The sequence below is a fragment of the Macaca nemestrina genome, chromosome 12 (genome assembly GCF_043159975.1).
Source record: "Macaca nemestrina isolate mMacNem1 chromosome 12, mMacNem.hap1, whole genome shotgun sequence".
In the NCBI taxonomy this organism is placed as follows: domain Eukaryota; kingdom Metazoa; phylum Chordata; class Mammalia; order Primates; family Cercopithecidae; genus Macaca; species Macaca nemestrina.
This window is the reverse complement of record NC_092136.1, coordinates 93977988-93997853: the sequence shown is the minus strand read 5'-3', so window position 1 is coordinate 93997853 and position 19866 is coordinate 93977988. Positions and strand designations below refer to the sequence as shown.

Here is a 19866-nt window from a genome sequence, read left to right as displayed (position 1 = left end):
GTACTCAGTGCCGTTATTATTAGGTGTGACTGCAATTGTCCACAGTACAAGAATGAACAATTGAAAGGAGTTGCATTGAAGAACCTCATTGCTTGACAGGTATTTGGAGAGTAACTGGGTTTAATGAGGGTGGGAAATTAGCCCAAGAAAACATTAGAAGGAAGGTGGCAGAACCCCTGCATGATGGTGAATATATGTATAACTTAACTGGGCTACAGTGTGCCCAGATTTTTGCTCACACATTATCCTGGGTGTTTCTGGAAGGATGTTTTTGGATGAGATTAACACTTGAATCAGTAGACTGAATAAAACTGATTGTACTTCCTGACGTGAGTGTACCTCATCCAATTGGTTGAAGGCTTGAATAGAAAGAACCAAAAGGCTCACCTTCCTCTAAGTAAGAGAGAATTTCTCCTGCCCAACTGCCCTTGAACTAGGACATTGTCTTCTTTTTGCCTTCATGCTTAAACTAAAATGTTGGCTCTTCCTGGTTCTCGAGCCTGTCAGCTTTCTAACTGGAGCCACCCCATTGGCTCTTCTGGGTCTCCTGCTTGTTGACTCAGCCTGCAGGTGCTGAGATTTATAAGTCTCCATAATCATATGAGCCAATTTCTCATAATAAATATCTCTCTCTGTGTCTCTTTCTCCATATATATGGAACATCTGAGTAGTGACTGGTGTCTGCAGCACACAGCTATTTTGTGAAAAGCATATAAGTTAGTATATAGTAGGCTCCCACAGCAGCAGGAAAGAAAGGTGAGAAGTCTAAACCATAACCCATCACACAACTCTGAGTATTGAAATGTGGATAAGGAAAATGAGTTTTGCAAATGAGGTCGTACCGGAATTTTCAGTGTTTGTTTGCAGGCCACACAATGTTTAAGATGTGTGTAATATGGCATTTTCTGCTAACTAAACTTCTTAACCTTGGGGATAAGAGTACTTACCCTGTATTTCATTTATTCAAGCAGAAATAGTTGTTGAATGTCAACAATGTGCCGTGCATTGTTCTAGGAAAGGAAGATAAGATAGGCAAGGTCCTTGCTCCATTGCACTTATCTTCTTGTAGGAGGAAGCATACTATACACATAAGCAAATAAATAAAGAAGGAAACTGTCTTATGGTGGTAAGTGATAGCAAAATCAGGTGATATAAAAGAGATTGACTTAACCGGGTGATCAGAGAAGGCTTCCCTGAGGAGTGACAAGAAGAGTTAGCCATGCAAAGGTCAGGGGAAGACATTCCAGGCATAAGGAGCCTAGTATAGAGGCCCAAAGTCAAAGGCAAGCTTGACCTGTAAGAGGAACAGAATGTGAATGGAGCATAAGTGGGCATGAGGAAGCGTGGTGCCCACTTGTGGGACCAAGAGGCTGGGGCATGTCTAAAAAGTGTTGGTTTTTATTCTGGGTGTGATAGGAAACCACTAGAGGTGTAGAACAGGAAAGTGACTTGATCTCATTTGCACTTTAGAAAAATCATGCCTGGTGCCCTGTAATAAAATTAATCATGGGGAGGGTGACTATAGTCACCTTAATTGTACATTTGAAAATAACTAAAAGAATATAAATGGATTGTTTGTGACACAAAGGATAAATGCTTGAGGGGATGAATACCCCATTCTCCATGATGTGGTTGTTATGCATTGCATGCCTATAGCAAAACATCTCATGTACTCCATAAATACATACACATTCTATGTACCCACAAAAATTAAAAATAAAAAAAGAAATTAATCATGGGGGAAAGAGGAAACAGCTCAGTGTAATACCTGATCCTAGATCAGACCCAGGACCAGGAAAAACATGTTTTTCTTTTGCTATAAAGAACATCAATGAGACAATCAGCAACATTTTAAAATGTATGTAGATTTGACAATGTCAAGGTCAATTTTCTGACTCAGATAATTTAACTTTGTTTATGTCAGAGAGAGTCCTTGCTTTTAGGAAACACACACTGAAAGACATTATGACATTATAAAGACATTATGACATTATAAGAGACATTATATTGTCTCTCAAAGACCGTTTGAGAGACAACCTACTCTCAAACGGTTCAGAAAAAAATCCCATAAAAACAGAGATAATAAAGCAAATGAGATCAAATGTTAATGAATCTGGGTGAAGGGTATATGAGGATTCTTTGCAAATTTTTTCTACTTTTTCATAAGTCAGATTTTTTTTTAAAAGTGTAAGATATATAGAGAGGTGAATTCAAAGAAAGAAACAGCGTGGGAGTAGGGAGTTTGACTGAATGGTTATTGTGGAGGACCAGAGGTCTTAGTAAATGACATTCTGTCACCTGACCTTTCACCACTGCGAGAATTTATGACAATTTACTGCAAAGAGATGCAAACACTTCTTTCCATTTTCATCTCTCCACATGCCTAGAAGAGGACTGACCATTTTGCTTATAGAGAGACTGGCACATAGTAGGTATTTCATAAGTAATAACTCTTGAATTGAACAAACCTTTCCATCTGGCCAAATGGTTTTCTCTCTCAGCCAAGTTATGGGTATAGGATGTTTCAGGTTACTTTTTTTTTTTTTTCCATGAATTTTGTGTAAGTGGACTAACCATGAATAGTATTTGGCTTAGGCAACAACTCCCATAGACTATGAGGTGCTTCCAGCAAACCTCAAAGGTACTATTAAATGGATACAGCAGGGGCAAAATCAGAACTACCTTTCAAACATTTTCTGGCACTTAATCTCCTTGGCTTAGGTATTTAGCTGTGAGGAATCAAGAGGATGCATTGGAATAAGGACAAAGTTGGATGTTCAAGGTCCTGTGTTTTACTGCCAACTTTCACTACTTACTAGGTGTATTTCCTGGAATTCCACTCAATGTCTCTGAGCCTCTTCAGCTCTAAAATATGGATAATCACTCTGCTTTGCCTTGTGTGCTTGTTGAGGCACAGCATAAACATTCAGTCTTATAACACATGCAATAGACATTTCTGGGGTTGTTCCTTCATGTAGAAAAAGGAAAATCCAAATAGGATCGAGATATTTTGTGTGTTTTAAATCTGGAAATTCTTTTAAGTCCAGAAGTGGAGTCACACAATGCCAAAACTTATAAAATATACTATTTAAATAAATGTCCTTGCTATTTCTGATGGATAAAATAGATGGTTAAATGACTGTATTTTTCTCTTTTCATCAATGTTTAATATCATGTAGACATAGCTTGAAAGGCTCTGCTTCACTACACTAATCAGTTGATCCATTCAAATCTCTAAGTTGGGACTTGCAAGAAGTTATCTAAATGCTTTCTTGTTCCTTCTCAACCTTGGCTGCACATTGGAATCATCTGGAGATTCTGATTTAATTAGTCTGTAGTATCTGAATAATAGATGTTTAAATGGTCCCCAAGTATTTCTGATGGTGGCTAAGTATGAGAAACCTTGTTCAAGAAGATAATTCCCATTAGTGTTCCATGTGGATCTCTAAAGATTCTGTAATAAAAGCAGCACACAGAAAAAGAGGTCTGCCAAATCCTAACCACAACAAGCAGAGATTCCAGGTTCCCGAGTGAGCATTTGTAACTACAAATTTAGATGTTAAATTTTCACCACATAATAAAATAAAATCTCCATTATGTAGAAGTCTACTTCAAGAGGAAGAAAGATAAATCGCTTTTTGTAACTGACTATTCCTGTCTCATCTCTAGCTCTGTTGCGGATCTCTCCCACATACAGCCCTGAGAAGAACTGGTGACACTCAATGGCCTACCTGTGTCCCATCAGCATTGAGGACGCCCTTTTTACAGACTAGCAAAGGCCCTACCAGGCCAGAACTGGTGTCCTTAATTGGATCAACTGCTGAGAAGTAAAGATAGGTCAGACAGGGAGGATCACCAGCAGTTGGGCTTACGCTCTCAGGCACTGTCCACTTGTATGTGAAGGTTTCACCTGGTTTAACATGTGCCCCTGGTTTCACAAATCCTGAGGATATAAACAAAACAATTATTCAAAGCAACAGGCAAGAACATTATATTGGTCAGACTGGGTCTTCCAGCCCCGGGTATCTCCCTCTGATGATGAAGAATTTTGTACCAGGAGAGTGGTTTTCTCTTGTGTATCCTACCAGAGGAGGCCACTGCCACAATCTACTGGCTTATGAGATGAACGTTTAAATCAAAGGATTATCTTCTTAATAAATCCCATACAGTTTCTTACTCAAATGCCAGCCTTAACAAATATTAAAAGACTGATAATGGCCCATTCAACAATTAAGTGAAAATTCATAAAATATCACTGGAATGCTTTCTATGTAGAATATATTATACTTGGTCTTGCAGAAGATACCCAAAAGAATTAAGCAAGAAACCTGTCTTTAAAGAGTTTGAAATATAGGAGACTGAACTCGGAAATCATCCAAATAACTACAAGATAGAGGAGTTTAGTGAATGCCCAAGGTTACAAAGCTGATAAATAGCAAATCTGGGATTCAAATTCAGTTTTTGTCTGATTCCAAAGACTGTGAACTTAACCCTTACACCACACTGCCAAAAAACACATTGAATCTTTCCTACTAGACAAGGCCAGAGGCTCACTCTGCATTTTATCCAGTGCTCTGCAAAAAGGTGCCCAATATGTTTGCTGAGTTCACAAGTATTTTGTCTGTTCTAGTGTTCTTTCTGCACACACAAACACACAGTCATTCTGAGCATTTTTTTTCTTTTATTTTTTTAAGAGACAGGGTCTTGCTCTGTCATCCAGGCTGGAGTACACTGGCATGATTATAACTGTAATCTTGAATTCCCAGGCTCAAGAGATCCTCTTGCCTCAGCCTTCCAAATTGCTGGGCTTACAAGCGTGACCCACTGCACCCAGCCATTTTGAGTATTTTGACCAAGGAGGAGAGGACAGGTATAGGAATTGTTACCACAGCAAGAGAGGGTGAGGATGGGTCCAGGGAGAGGGAATTCTCTTCCATTCCTTTCTCCTCTGTCCCCTCACCATCACCACAAAACCTATTCTCAACTGGCATCACACTCGAGTGTTAAGAGTATCCCAGGAAGCCAAGGTGTCTGCTGCAGTGACAGGGATGAGTACCAAGGAACTAGAAGTTTCCCAAGAGCAGTATCATGAATGGATTAGAGTTCTCACAGCCAATGGGCAACAGCTACCTTTCTTACATTTAGAGAACCTGTGCCACGTACTCTGTGATGGGGAGAGGCCATATCAGATGATAAGCACATATTACTGTTTTTTATAAACATATTTGTTGATTTGATACAGAGCAAAGACCATGTGTAAGATGTTGATGTCAACAAACCATTAGAAATCAGGTTTTCCCTTCAGCCTTTACCTGCAAAATCCTATGCAACCTGCAACTGAAAAGCTCTCCATCTTAGAGAAAAAGAAGTGATTGTGAAAGTAGCTCACTTTTGCAATTTACTATATTATTGAGAAAAAAAAGAAAGAAATGAATATTTCCTAAGAACCGGCCATGGGCCAGACCTTGTCCTAAATTCTCTCCCTCCTTTTCCAAAGCCCTGTGAGGTGAGTATTGTTATCTGCATTTGACAGGAGAGAATCAGGTTCAGAAAGTTTAAGTGATTGCCCAAGCCCTCAGGACAGGTAAGGGAAGGCACCAGGATTTGAAGCAGGTCTGTTTATTTCTAAGTGCTTTGCTCACCCTTCCTGTTTACTCCCTAAGGTTAGAGTGAGACTTACCATCTAGGTTTGGGGCTGCATCAGATGCCTTGTCATAGATCACGCCATGGGGCAAAATGCTATAGACCTTGTCAGCTTTGTTGGCAAAGGTCACTAACAGGGTATCACCCACCTCTGCCTTGATGACTGGGCCTGAAAAATATCAAGAAGAAGAGAGAGAAGAGAATGAAAAGAGACAGAAAGAAGTAGAGCAGAAGAGTCACTCTGTGCAGATGTATATGCCCCGCTAAAACATCTCCCTGGGTTCAATGCATGGGGGATGGTTTTACTGTACCAAGAATTCCAAGATGGGCTTCTGCAGCAGACAGTCTCTTCCTTTTAGTAAAAGTTGCATCAACATATTCAGTATAACGAACCTTCCAGTATTTTCCTCCTATTCTGTTGTCCCCTTGTGTGAAGTAGAGATCAGAGTCACTGAAAAGACATAGGAACCCGATTGAGGACACTTCTCAACATATCCACCAAATGCTTTAATTATGGAGCTTTATTCTATCACTTTTAGTCCACTCACCCACCCTTCTCCCCAGAAAAGACAGCAAAGGCTTCGACAGTGTTCCCAGGAATAGTCAACCAGCCCTAAAAGTCTTCAGAGTCTGGATGATACTCAAGCTCATTTCTCTCTTAGCCATTGTACTTTCTTCCCCCAGAGGTCCAGCAACTGAAGCAGGCACAAGTAAACTCCTTGTTTACCAATATTAGAGTCCGAGAATGGTGTTCTACAGAGTTACAAAGAGCTAACCGGTTTCTCTGCAGAATAAGCATCCCTCTCTCTCTTGCTGATGTTAATATCAATAGTCTCTGCATCTAGTAAGCTCTTTGACATATGGCATTATTAAGAAATGGAGTGTCTAGTCAATCAAATAGTGTAATTAATGGAGAGCTACCATATAAACCATATACATGAAATGCCAAATTTCCAAGTCATGAATATGATAATATAAATTCTGACTAATACTGTCTTTATACTACCTTATTTCTGTTAATGGTACCATCACTCCTGCAGCCATGTAGATTTTCTTTTTCTCCTTCATTCCCTTAACTCATTCATCCTTACTTTGTAAAATTTTCTGGCACTCTTCCTTTTCTACTCTCCTTGTGCATCTTTTCTTTTCCTTTCTTCCCACTACCATGACCCCAGTTCATGCCCTAATCACACTGGGTGTGGCCCGTTATATGAATCTCTGAACTGTATTCTCTTTTTTTTTTTTTTTTTTTTTTTTTTTTTTTTTTTTTTTGAGACGGAGTCTCACGCTGTTGCCCAGGCTGGAGTGCAGTGGCGCGATCTCGGCTCACTGCAAGCTCCGCCTCCTGGGTTCACGCCATTCTCCTGCCTCAGCCTCCTGAGTAGCTAGGACTACAGGCGCCCGCCATCGCGCCCGGCTAATTTTTTGTATTTTTAGTAGAGACGGGGTTTCACTGTGGTCTCGATCTCCTGACCTTGTGATCCGCCCGCCTCGGCCTCCCAAAGTGCTGGGATTACAGGCTTGAGCCACCGCGCCCGGCCTCTGAACTGTATTCTCTATCTGATACTGGCTCATTTACTTTTCTTCTTAGCATATACACACACAACTATTAGATTAGTGCAAAAGTAAGCCAAATGGTCATAATGGCCAAGACCGTGATTACAAATTACTTTTAATGGCCAAGACTGCACTTACTTTTTCACTTAATACAATATTAATCTCCAAAATGGTAATTTTGTCATTTACCTGCTCCAAAATCTTCAATTGCTTCCAATTGCCAGTCAAATAATGTTCAAAAAGATTAAAGGCCCTCTGCAATTGATATTCCGTTTACCCCAATTCTCTATTTCTCTATGCAAATACCCATTCTTCTATGCAAATTGTTACTGCAGTCTCATCTGTTCATTCCCCCCATGCCATAGGTGTTTTGCATCAACCCCTGCATCTAAAATTCCCTTCTTCCCTATTCAGTTAGATAAATTCTATCACTCCTCAAGATCTTAAGTCTCACTTCCTCTATGACTAGCTTAGCTCTCTCTGAACACCCAGATAACTCACTACCAGGACAACTCACCTCATTCTTATTTGTAACTTGCAGTTACTTCTCTACTCCTGTGAACCCAACTTCTCCTTCTGCTTTTTATTGCTTTAGATATCCTTGTATCCCTCATGTCATCTTGCACGTTGTGCTTTCATATATCACATTAAATATTGATTGAATATAGTTTAATCTTTCATATTTCAGAAGGCACTTCAGAATTCTACAAGGCCCCTAAGACAATTTTGAATGCTAATTCTCAATATTCTGTTTATGGAGAAATACTAGTCAATAGAGAATGTTGATATCAGAGTCTTTCACATATGGTTCACACAAATTCTTTAGGCAGGGTTCAAGTGCATCAGTTTGGTGGAATACTTAGTGAATGTATGGATGAATAAATGAATGAATGAATAAAATGTACAATTAAGGAAGCAAAGGATGTTTTACTGATCACAAAGAGAATTTTTAAAACATTCCCTTAAATATAAAAAAGGATTCTTAATATCATACTGTACATTTTCTAATATCTTCACAGACATCTTTGCATATGGTTATATAGTAACAAGTCACAGGAGTCCAGATCCATCTAATAAATTGCTAGATTCAATTTTTTAAATAGTATATTCTATGGGAGCACAGAGAGAACATGATTCATTCAAATCAGGAGTCAAAGGATTTCTAACAGCACTTTGCACTGGAGTTTGCACATAGTACCTACTCAGGAAATTCTGATCAATGAATGAATGATCTAGTGTTTTGATTTAGCCAGTAAGTCACAAAACAAGAAATATTCTACCAGTTCTCAGCCGTGCTTTTGCAGCACTATGCCATCCATGCAGTATGAGCTCATCAGAGCAGCGATTGGAATACAAATGAGATCACAAAGAAAGCCCAACACATGCTTCTCTGACCAGAGGCTTAGAAACACCAGCAAAGAGTGCTTACCTGCCAGAGGCATTTAGAGGAAGACCACTGAATTTGTTATAGCCTTGAGGAGCATAATCCCAAAGAACTTTTTCAGCTGCTATAAAGTAGCGCCTCTGTTGACCCTTCATCTCCGGGTAGAAAATATCACTTTTGCAGTTAGCAACATTGTATTGCCCCAGCATACCAGCTGCAGAACAGAGGAAAACCACGAGCTGAGGCATAAATGCTCACAAAAGGAATCATAGAGGAAAACACTGATAGATTTGACTATTGAACATTTAGACTTTTGTACAGAAAATTAGACCATAAAGAAAGTTTTTTTAAAAAGGATAAATGGCAACAGGAGGAATATTTGTGATACATATGACAAAATATTAATATGTAAATCACTTTTACAAATAAAGATGAAAACAAGTAAATCTCCAGTAGAAAATGAGCAAGGAACAGAAATGTTTATTCACAAAAGGAGTAACATTGGCCAATAAACAAAGGGAAAAAAAAAGTTCAACCTTAATAGTACTCAAATAGTACTCACACCTTGACAGTATTCAAATGATACTATGTTCATTGATTAGATTAGTAAAGATTAGAAAGACTAAAAATTCTCAGGTTGGTAGATGACTGGGAAAGAGCCATACTCGTACACTTCGGGTAGAAGAATAACAATTTCCAAAAGAGAATGGGGCAATGTATGTCCATAGCTTTTTAAAAAAAAATCAAACTCTTTGACCCAGGAATTCTAAATCTAGGAGTTTTTCTAAGGAAATGTTCAGACGAAAGTGCAAACATCTATAAATAATAGTCATCAGTACTGTTTATAATAGAAAAAATTGGTGGGAAACATAAGCGTTAAGCAATGGAGTGTTGATTAAGTAAGTTGTAATCTCCTTATAATGGACACTGAAAGTATTAACAATGATGACCCAAGCTCTATATTCATCGACATGAAAATGTGTTTCTGATATATTTGTAAACGAGAAAAGTTAGCTACAGTGAGGCATCAATAGACTGATTTCATTTTATAAAATACATACATATTTGCATATTAAGAAATAGAAAATAGGGAAGATATTCACCAAAATGTGAATGTAAAATATATCTATTATGGGACTACTGATTTTAAAATCAATGTATAGGGGCCAGATCCAGTGGCTCATGCCTATAATCCCAGCACTTTGAAAGGCTAAGGTAGGAGGATTGCTTGGGCCCAGGAGTTTGAGACCAGCCTGGGCAACATAGCAAGACTCTGTCTCTATTTGTTAAAAAACCTCCAATTATATATATTTTCTAATTTTTTAGAATAACTTTTTTCTGAATGCACGGACAATTTAGAAATATTGTATTTCAGTGAAAGTATAAATACCAGCTTATGTCCACAACTATTGGGCTAATTTAGCAATCTTACTAGTCTCAAATGGCTGCTGATACCTTGATTTTAAATCTACAGTTTCTCCCCAGATTTAACAGCATGAGACTCTTTGAGAATACAAACCTTGTCTTGTTAATCTTTGTTTTTCCAGAAGAGCATCTAGTACATATTAACTGATTAATTTTTCAGTTGAATGTAATTGGGATACTGCAGTTGACTAATGCTATGATTCACTGCGGAAGGTGGACAGGAACAACAATGTGTTATCACATTCTTGTTCAGCTGGATCTTTGCACCTATTAGTGACTAGGTGAAGTTAGTATCCAAATTTAATCAGACATTGTTTCTTCTATGTCTATTCCATTAACATATTTTTTTGTCTTGATTTCACCATCTGAGGGCAGACCCTTTTGATGTTAGAACTCTAATGCTATCAAATGCTTCTTAACTAGCATCCAGTGACCAGAATTCCTCTATCAAGTCCTTCTTGCATGCATACATTTATCTTCCTAAATAACTGCACTGATTATGTCACTGGTGTGCCTAAAGAGCTAAGGATCACACAGCCCTACCTCTTTAGCTTTGCTAAGGGGCCTGATGAGCCTCCCCAGGCTCTTCTGTCATCACTTCTCTGTAAGGAACATTATGGTCCAGCTCAGAAAGGACATAGTGTATGGTGTGCCAAGAAACCAGGACCAGGTCATTCAACAGGCACTTAAGCCAACAAATGTTTATCATGCACCTGTGATAGGCCATGAAGGAAGCTACGGGTCAATGGATTTTGTCTCAATTTGAGGAAGAACATTCCATGGTCATTCAACAGGCACTTAAGCCAACAAATGTTTATCATGCACCTGTGATAGGCCATGAAGGAAGCTACAGGTCAATGGATTTTGTCTCAATTTGAGGAAGAACATTCCAATAGAGCAGTCCAGAGATGAGGTGAGCTGCTATAACTACTCACAAGAGATGTTCAAAAGGAAATTAAATAATTGAAGGGGCGATTGGTCCTTATTATCCAGAAAGTCCTTTCCAGTGCTAAAACTTTATTATTCTACTTACAGTTGCTCAAAGAGAACATGTGTTTTTCCCAGTTCATTTTGCTTCCTCTATCTGGAAAGTCTTTCCTTCTTTATCTATTCAGTTCCTACTCATATTTCAAGGCTCATATTAGGAGCCAGCTCCTCAGGAAGCCCCTGTGATTGCTCCAGAGTAGTGACTACAACCCCCAAAGAGCATTTGTCTCATTCTGCCTTAAATTTTATTCATTTTGTGAATGTCTAACTATGTCTAACTACTAGATTATAGGTTCCTTGAAGGTCTCATCAATTTTTAATCACTTCTCCACCTTTTTCATACAGAAGTGGTCAATAAATATCTGTTGATAGAATATCAAAGAGATGAGCATTATATTTTCCTGTATATTTATTACCTAATTAAATATAATACGTACAAGACTCTATCTAACAGTAGGCATTGGATGAGCACTGGTGACTGTGTGGTTTTATTGTACCATTCTAAACATATCGACTGGTCTTTGTCCTTTTTACCTTGTAGGTGGTCGCTGACCTGGCAGGTTATCATCCACTTCCCAGGATTCTCGGCTATCATTTCTGTTGTAAGGAAGGTGGCTGGGAACAGGTTGACGACATCAGTCCGATGCCCTCTGCTGATGAAGGTGTTACCATAGAAATAGATGGAATGGATGTCTATCTCATTCCCCATTCCAAATAGGTGCCAGGACACAGATTCACCAACACACATATCAGGCTCAGGGAAGTTTCCGAAGAGGTATCCATTGAGGGCTGGAAATATAAACACACTAGTGGAAGAGACTCCCCTGCAGAGGCGACCAGAACCAGAAATGTTGGTAATACATACTTGAGTATGGCTGGAAAACCAGTGCAGACCATTGGTTGTAAGGTTTTGGTGCAGAAAGACCTGGCTCTTAGAAATATATATTGTACAAAAGAAAAAAGAAATGTTTGTATTGGCCTTTTTCCAGAAAAAACACTCAATGAAAGCGAAGATCAGCACACACTGAAAACAGCCTCGGAGCTGCTGTGAGAACGCAATAATGAGGTCAGGAGAAAACAGAGTGCTGCTCATATTTACAGGAGGCTCAGTCACCTTCTGTCCTAATCCTTCACTGGCATATCTGCTGTCTCCACCAGATTTTGTGCTCCTTGGAACTAGAAACCCTGTTTTGTTCATCTTAACAGTTATCAGGACCTAGCAGAAAAACTGGCACATAGTATCTACTTACTGAAGTGTCAAAAGCATGTAGTGAGATGGAAAGAAAAGGAACTGATTAAAAGGGATTTATGAGAACTGTTTTGTTTGTTTACTTTAAAAAGCCAAGAGAAAAACAGTTTTTACTACATGTTGCTGGGGCAGAATCTTATTAAGTTTATGGCGTAAGTCCAGGACCAAAAACTTTAAAACCATCTAAATGGCAGCTGGGACTTGACCAAGTTCAGAAAAGAACTGGATTCAGGGCTTTAAAAAGTCACAACATCCCTTCTTAAGTTCAAACTGAGTTAAAAGGCAATTGTTGCTGAAATTAATTCTAAATTATTTTAGTAAATTTAAATAAATTGATCAATAAATCTTGTACATATTAATTATCTTCCATAGGCTAGATTTTTTTTAATAAAATTTTTTTCTTTACTTGATTAGGTCTCCTTTTCCAGTCTCTCTCTCTCTTTTTTTTTTCTTTTGAGATGGAGTCTCGCTGTGTCACACCCAGGCTGAGGTACAGTGGCACAACCTCGGCTCACTACAACCTCTGCCTCCTGCGTTCAAAAGATTCTCCTGCCTCTGCCTCCCCAGTAGCTGAGATTACAGTTGCCCACCACCACCCCCAGCTAATTTTTGTATTTTTAGTAGAGAGAGGTTTTGCCATGTTGGCCAGGCTGGTCTCAAACTCCTGGCCTCAAGTGATCCACCCACCTCGGCCTCCCAAAGTGCTGGGATTACAGGCATGAGCCACCATACCTGGCCCTTTTCCAGTCTTGAAGGATTGTTTGCAAACACACATCTACTTCAGCATACAGACTAGGGTTTTTTGTTTTTGTTTTTTGAGACAGGATCTTGCTCTGTCACCCAGGCTGGGGTGCAGTGGCACTTAGTTCACTGCAGCCTCAAACTCCCGGGCTAATGCAATCCTCTGACCTCAGCATCACAAGTAGCTGGGACCACAGGCATGTGCCACTATGCCCAGCTCACTTTTTTGTTGTTGTTTGAATTTTTTGTAGAGAACGGATCTCCCTATGTTGTCCAGGCTGGTTTTGAACTTCTGGCCTCAAGCAATCCTCCCATACCTGCTTCTCAAAGTGCTGGGATTATAGGCATGAGCCATTGTGCCTGGACAGGCTTCTTTTTATGATACATGTAATCTGTGTTTGCTTATGTAATTCATTTCATTTTGTTGGACATTTTCACTTCAAAAGAATAAATACAGAGTAACAGGAATTATTTGGGCAGGTGAGTCTTAAATAATCACAATTAGTAGTTTTCTGTAATATTTGAGATCATCACTCCCATTTTGTAAAGGTTATGAATTACAACTGGTCACAGCAATGATTTGAATTTACATCTTCATTGACTCCATCCTTCATTGTTTTCTCTGCCTCCCTGCCTTCCCCTTTCTTTCTCTCCCTTACTTCCTTTCCTCCTAAAGTATTTTCCAAGAATCACTACACACAAGGTTTCCAAAATACCACTAGAAGGAAAAGAGAAGGCGTGCAATACAATGGAAATAGTCAACATACTGACAATCATGCCTTGATGTGCTTTGGAATAAAACATGGCCAAATTTGTATTTATTTGCTATGGGACTTCTCTCAGGAAACTGTCAGGCACTAATTATCACTTTGACCTTAAACAAGTCATTGATAGTCTCTTGACCTCAGTTTCTCTTCTGTAAAATGGAGATGTCAGATGATCGTCAGCTCCTTCTATTTCTCTTATGATTTTATGACTATATTGAGGATAACTTGGTTAGAACAATTCTGAGAGAGAGACAAGCAATAGAAGGAGAAGATATGTCAGTAAATAAGGTGGGATATGTAGGTTGACTATTTCCTTTATGTTTACTAGAACTCTCTAAGAAAATCTTAAAATGCTACATTAAGCTACTGCTTTGCAAAACAGGCACGAGTAAGTGCCCTGTGTCAACTAATGAAGTAACTATAGAAGTTCACTATTTTGAACAAATACAGAGTCTGATGTATAGTATATGCTCAATAAATTTTGTTGATGTAAAGAATGCCTGGGAAATGTAATGAATTCATAAGTGCTTATTTAAACCCCATGTATAACTCAGTTCTTAAAATTTAGCAGCGGCTCAGAAAATGGTTACTGGATAAAGCAAAATGTTGCAAAACAGAGGATTATTATAGGATGATGCTTTCATTCTCCTTTCTCCTTCCAGTCAGTCAAAGCCCACCCATGCTCTGGGCTCATCTCAGGCACCGATTCTTTTCCAGTTACAATATAACATTGATCCTTCCATTTTTCCAAAGCTCTATGGCTTTGTCCACACTGCACGCCCAATTTAGCATGTATCCACTGCTTTGTCCCCCTCAGATTGTTTCAGGTTCAAACATGTGTCATGTATTGTATCACTTTCTAACCATGGTCATCACTGAGTTATAAATCTTGCCAAACTCAGATCAACATTTCTGTGTATTTTGTATCCCTTGTGGTACCTTATAGTATAAAAGGCCTGGTATATGTTTGGGAACATGGGAAGTACTCACCATGCATTTTGTTACTCCTCTGGAAAACAGCATCTTTCTTGTTAACTGAATCAGGGTCCGTGCAGAAATGTTTGATATTTTCATTGAGGTACCAGCTTTGATTCTCATCCACAAGAGTAAACATTATAACAAACTCTCGATCCACATCATTCCGTGTCCCTGAATATCTATTCAGGATACCTATCAGGCACATTCAAAAGAGTAGAGAGAAAGAACTAAATCAAGATGAGCTTTGCTTCCTTCCAATAGTGTCAGGTAAGTGTGAAGTCTGGTGAAGACCTATACCTACAAGGATAACCCACAATATAAAATCAGCAAAAGACTTTAATGGAAATGACAGAGCCATAGAAAAGTCATAAAACAAAAATCTTCATAATCGCATACTTGGAAGCCTGGCTATCTCTAAAGGGAGTTCATTTTATTGACAAAGTATGGACATGCTAAGTCAAATAATAAGGTATAAAATAGCAAATGATTACTTAGGTGAAATAATGAAGCAAAAGGCATCCCTGGTCATTTGACTAAATTTCTCACTTTTCTATACATTGTGTTATGAAATATCATTTAAAAAAATAACTATAAAGTCTAAGAATGCTGTGATGATGCTTAGACAAAAAATCTGAATTACTGCCCCCTGCTATGGTGTCGGATTAATCTTCCATGTTAGAATTTCTAAAGAAATTTGGAAGAAGAGGCACATTCTGTGTGGAGCAAAGGAGGTAGGCAAAATAAGACCTGAATCTTATTCACACTTCAACTCCCTAGTTACCTGGAAACAAAGTTCTTTACCTTCCTTGCAGACCAATAGGGGACCAATTAGCCCAGAGCAGATGTCCTTAGGGGCGTCGATGTGCGAATGGTACACCCAGGTCAGGCAGTTGGCATCGGCTGGAGCAGGTGCATATTCTTCTCTCACCGGCCAGACGTAGGTGTAGTTTTTTCCAGGAGGAACCATGTCATCATTTTTGTTCCTTCCAGATGTTCCATCTGGGTATAGGGCTCCTTCCAAAAAAAAAAAAAAAAAGATAAAACATAGTTAAAACACAGAGATCACATGCTATAGTAGAGAGGGCCAGAGCTTTGGAATCAAACATAACTGAATTAAAATTCATTTGCTATGGGACTTGAGGCAAGTTACTTAAATTCTCACTGTCTCTGTTCTCTATCAGTAAAACTGAAATGTTGATATCTATCCTACAGGGATGTAATAACTAAATGAGGCAATGTATACAGAGTGTTTTGAACAGAACTAGGAACTTAATAAATGTTCATAATAAGGACTCTTTCTGATGAGCCACTTTACAAATTAAACCCATATGCTACATAATTAGTTAGAGCCCTTTCATATCAACTGAAGCTTTGAATTTCCTGATTATATTTAGGTTATATTGTTAAATATAGAGTTAATATATATTAGGTGAATATAATTAGCTTATACTGTTTCATTGTCCAGTAAAGGGAAAGTTACTAGTTACTTAAGAGAAAGGAACTTTTTACTAGTACTAGATTCTGAGAGAGTATTTTCAAGAAAGTTATTATATATAAATTATTCAGTAATGTAATGAATTATGTCTTCAATGTTTTCAAGAATGGTTTCCAAAAGATGCAAAAACATTCTTTTTAAAATAGTTTCTTACATTTTTTCTCAATACGGGGTGAGAATATAATACTGAATAGTATTTTGACAAAACTATTTGTACTCAAAGTTAAATTAATGTAGTTTGCTGCTTTCTAACTTGATACTTATCTAATGTGATAGAGGAACAGGACATAGGAAAAAAACTCCAGAGAGCTGCCCCTCATCCATTAAATCCAAATGACATTTTAAAAAATTGTGTTATCTCAGCAGCATTTGATACTATTGTCAGCTCCCTCCCTCCTTGACTCATGTGGCATCACATCATATGCTTTGACCACTCTTTTTCAGTCCACTTTTCCAGTTCACTCTCTTGTATCTGCCATTTTTTTGTCAGAAATCCTCAAAGTATAATGCTGGCTTCTTCCTTCCATGCCTTGTGCTTTCTCCCCAGCCGACAGTGCTCATCCCCACAGTGCCACCAATCAGCCACGCACCAGTGACCCCCATGTTTATCTCCAGCCAGGACCTCACCTCTGTACTTTACACTGATATTCAACTGTCTGTTTGACATCCCTACTTGTAAACTTCAAGAAGATTGCAAATGCAACCTTTCCCAGGGAGTATTAGCTCTCCTCTCCCAAGCTTGGTCCTCAGCCACTGCCACTACTCCCAGTAAAAGGCACTACCAATATTCAGCCACAAGCCAGAAACAAAGGAAGCATTTTTCCTTCCTCCTCCTCTCTTTCCATTTCCAAAATACCACAGGGTCCTATCTCTGCTTCTTCTCAGATTCATCCATTTATTTATGTTGGTCTCCATCATCACATCCATAGCCTGAACTACCATCGTCTCTCACCTGGACTTTGTAGTAACCTCCTAGTTGGCTTCCCTTCCTCTTGCCTTTCTAATCCATTTTCCAAGCTACCACAAGAGTGATCTTTTCAAATCTTAAATATAATTCTATTGTTCCCTGTTTAAAATCATTTCATGGCTTCCCATCAGTGTTGGGATGAAGGTCAAATGTGTTTAATGTAGATTAGAAGGTCCAGCATGGTCTGGCTCAGGCAATCCTGAACTCCCTGGACTGGGTCAGTTTTCTAAAATGTATTCACACTGAGAGAAGGGCAGTAGAGCCAGTGGTTAAGCTCACAGGCACTGAAATTAGACTGCCTGGAAAGGAATCCTACCTCCATCACTTGTTAGATACGCAGCTTGGGCAATTTCGTTCTCTTCTGTGACTCTTAGCTTCTTATCTGTTAGGTGGTGATAATCATAAATTCCTACCTCTTCTTTTTTTATTATTATACTTTAAGTTCTAGGGTACATGTGCACAACATGCAGGTTTGTTACATATGTATACTTGTGCCATGTTGGTGTGCTGCACCCATCAACTTGTCAGCACCCATCAACTCGTCATTTACATTAGGTATAACTCCCAATGCCATCCGTCGGCCCCCCCCCCATAACAGGCCTCGGTGTGTGATGTTCCCCTTCCAGAGTCCAAGTGATCTCATTGATCAATTCCCACCTATGAGTGAGAACATGTGGTGTTTGGTTTTCTGTTCTTGCAATAGTTTGCTGAGAATGATGGTTTCCAGCTTCATCCATGTCCCTACAAAGGACACGAACTCATCCTATTTTATGGCTGCACAGTATTCCATGGTGTATATGTGCCACATTTTCTTAATCCAGTCTGTCACTGATGGACATTTGGGTTGATTCCAAGTCTTTGCTATTGTGAATAGTGCTGCAATAAACATACGTGTGCATGTGTCTTTATAGCAGCATGATTTATAATCCTTTGGGTATACACCCAGTAATGGGATGGCTGGGTCATATGGTATTTCTAGTTCTAGATCCTTGAGGAATCGCCATACTGTTTTCCACAATGGTTGAACCAGTTTACAATTCCACCAACAGTGTAAAAGTGTTCCTATTTCTCCACATCCTCTTCAGCACCTGTTGTTTCCTGACTTTTTAATGATTGCCATTCTAACTGGTGTGAGATGGTATCTCATTGTGGTTTTGATTTGCATTTCTCTGATGGCCAGTGATGACGAGCATTTTTTCATGTGTCTGTTGGCTGTATGCATGTCTTCTTTTGAGAAATGTGTGTTCATATCCTTTACCCAATTTTTGGTGGGGTTGTTTTTTTCTCATAAATTTGTTTGAGTTCTTTGTAGGTTCTGGATATTAGCCCTTTGTCAGATGAGTAGATTGCAAAAATGTTCTCCCATTCTGTAGGTTGCCTGTTCACTCTGATGGTAGTTTCTTTTACTGTGCAGAAGCTCTTTAGTTTAATTAGATCCCATTTGTCAATTCTGGCTTTTGTTGCCGTTGCTTTTGGTGTTTTAGACATGAAGTCCTTGCCCATGACTATGTCCTGAATGGTACTACCTAGGTTTTCTTCTAGGGTTTTCATGGTTTTACGTCTAACATTTAAGTCTCTAATCCATCTTGAATTAATTTTCATATAAGGAGTAAGGAAAGGATCAGATTGTTGAGACTTGTAGGATATAATATCTATAAAGCGCTTATCACAGTGCCTGATATATAGTAGCCTTTTAGTAAGCCATTTTATTTATTTATAGCACTTATGTAGGTTTTTAATTATACATGTGTATATGTATGTATGTGTATATATTCACACACTATATAGATATAAAACACATATATAGCATGTATATGTGTATACATATACACACACGTATAAATATCATGTGTGTGTGTATGATTGCTTGATTAATGTCTCTATCTCATGTTAGACTGTAAGCTGCATTAAAGCAAATACCAGGCTTCTTTTTGCTCATGGTTGTATCTTTAAGACCTACCCCAGTGCAAATATATATATATATATACACACACACACACACACACACATATATATATAAAAAAAAATAAAATATGACTGAGTGGCATTACCTTACACTGCCTTTGTCCAAAGCTCTATGAATAAAATGCATGTCTTGGAAGATTCTTTTCTATATGGAGAGATTTATATACGGAGGGTCAGGAGTTGAGTGAGAGTGGACTTGTCTTGAAGTTTCTATTGAGATCACTTATTTTGAATTGATTACATGATACAAATCAATATAAATAACAATTGTTCTAGAAATTCTTATGTTCACAATTTACTTAGTGGGTCTTGTTTTTATTATTATTAGGAGTTATTGAAGGCTATTATTGAAATGAGGAGAGAGAATCCCCAAACAGAGCCTTTGTGCCACTACTGAAGTTGAAGAATATCATTGGAAATCAAAAATAAAGTATAAATATAAAGGAAGAAGTGATTTGGAGATAGGTAGCTTATTAAGTTGTTCTTAAAGTCATTTTCAAAAGAATTAATTAAGGATTTTGACCAATGGTAACATTAACAATATGAAAGTATAAAACACTATTTATTTACTTATATATGTTCTAGGCTATGTGAGCTTTTAAAATTCACACAATTTTTTTACCCGTCAGGTTTGAGAATTTGGAGGATGGATGGGGTCATGGGAGAATTAAGCTCATTCATAAACAAACGGCAGAAGAGTAAAATATG

General features: G+C 38.4%; 1 protein-coding gene across 1 annotated transcript in view; it reads right to left on the bottom strand.

The window, feature by feature from the left end:
• Nucleotides 1-19866, bottom strand: part of LOC105484343 (hephaestin like 1) — a 104832-nt gene that overhangs the window by 28359 nt on the left and 56607 nt on the right. Inside the window, exons 5-11 of the mRNA XM_011745864.2 lie at nucleotides 15533-15745; nucleotides 14744-14923; nucleotides 11531-11785; nucleotides 8630-8798; nucleotides 5955-6094; nucleotides 5681-5812; nucleotides 3732-3943 (exon numbers count right to left, since the gene is read on the bottom strand). Coding sequence (XP_011744166.2) covers nucleotides 3732-3943; nucleotides 5681-5812; nucleotides 5955-6094; nucleotides 8630-8798; nucleotides 11531-11785; nucleotides 14744-14923; nucleotides 15533-15698 — 1254 coding nt within the window. The 5' untranslated portion in view covers nucleotides 15699-15745. The remainder of the gene's footprint in view (nucleotides 1-3731; nucleotides 3944-5680; nucleotides 5813-5954; nucleotides 6095-8629; nucleotides 8799-11530; nucleotides 11786-14743; nucleotides 14924-15532; nucleotides 15746-19866) is intronic.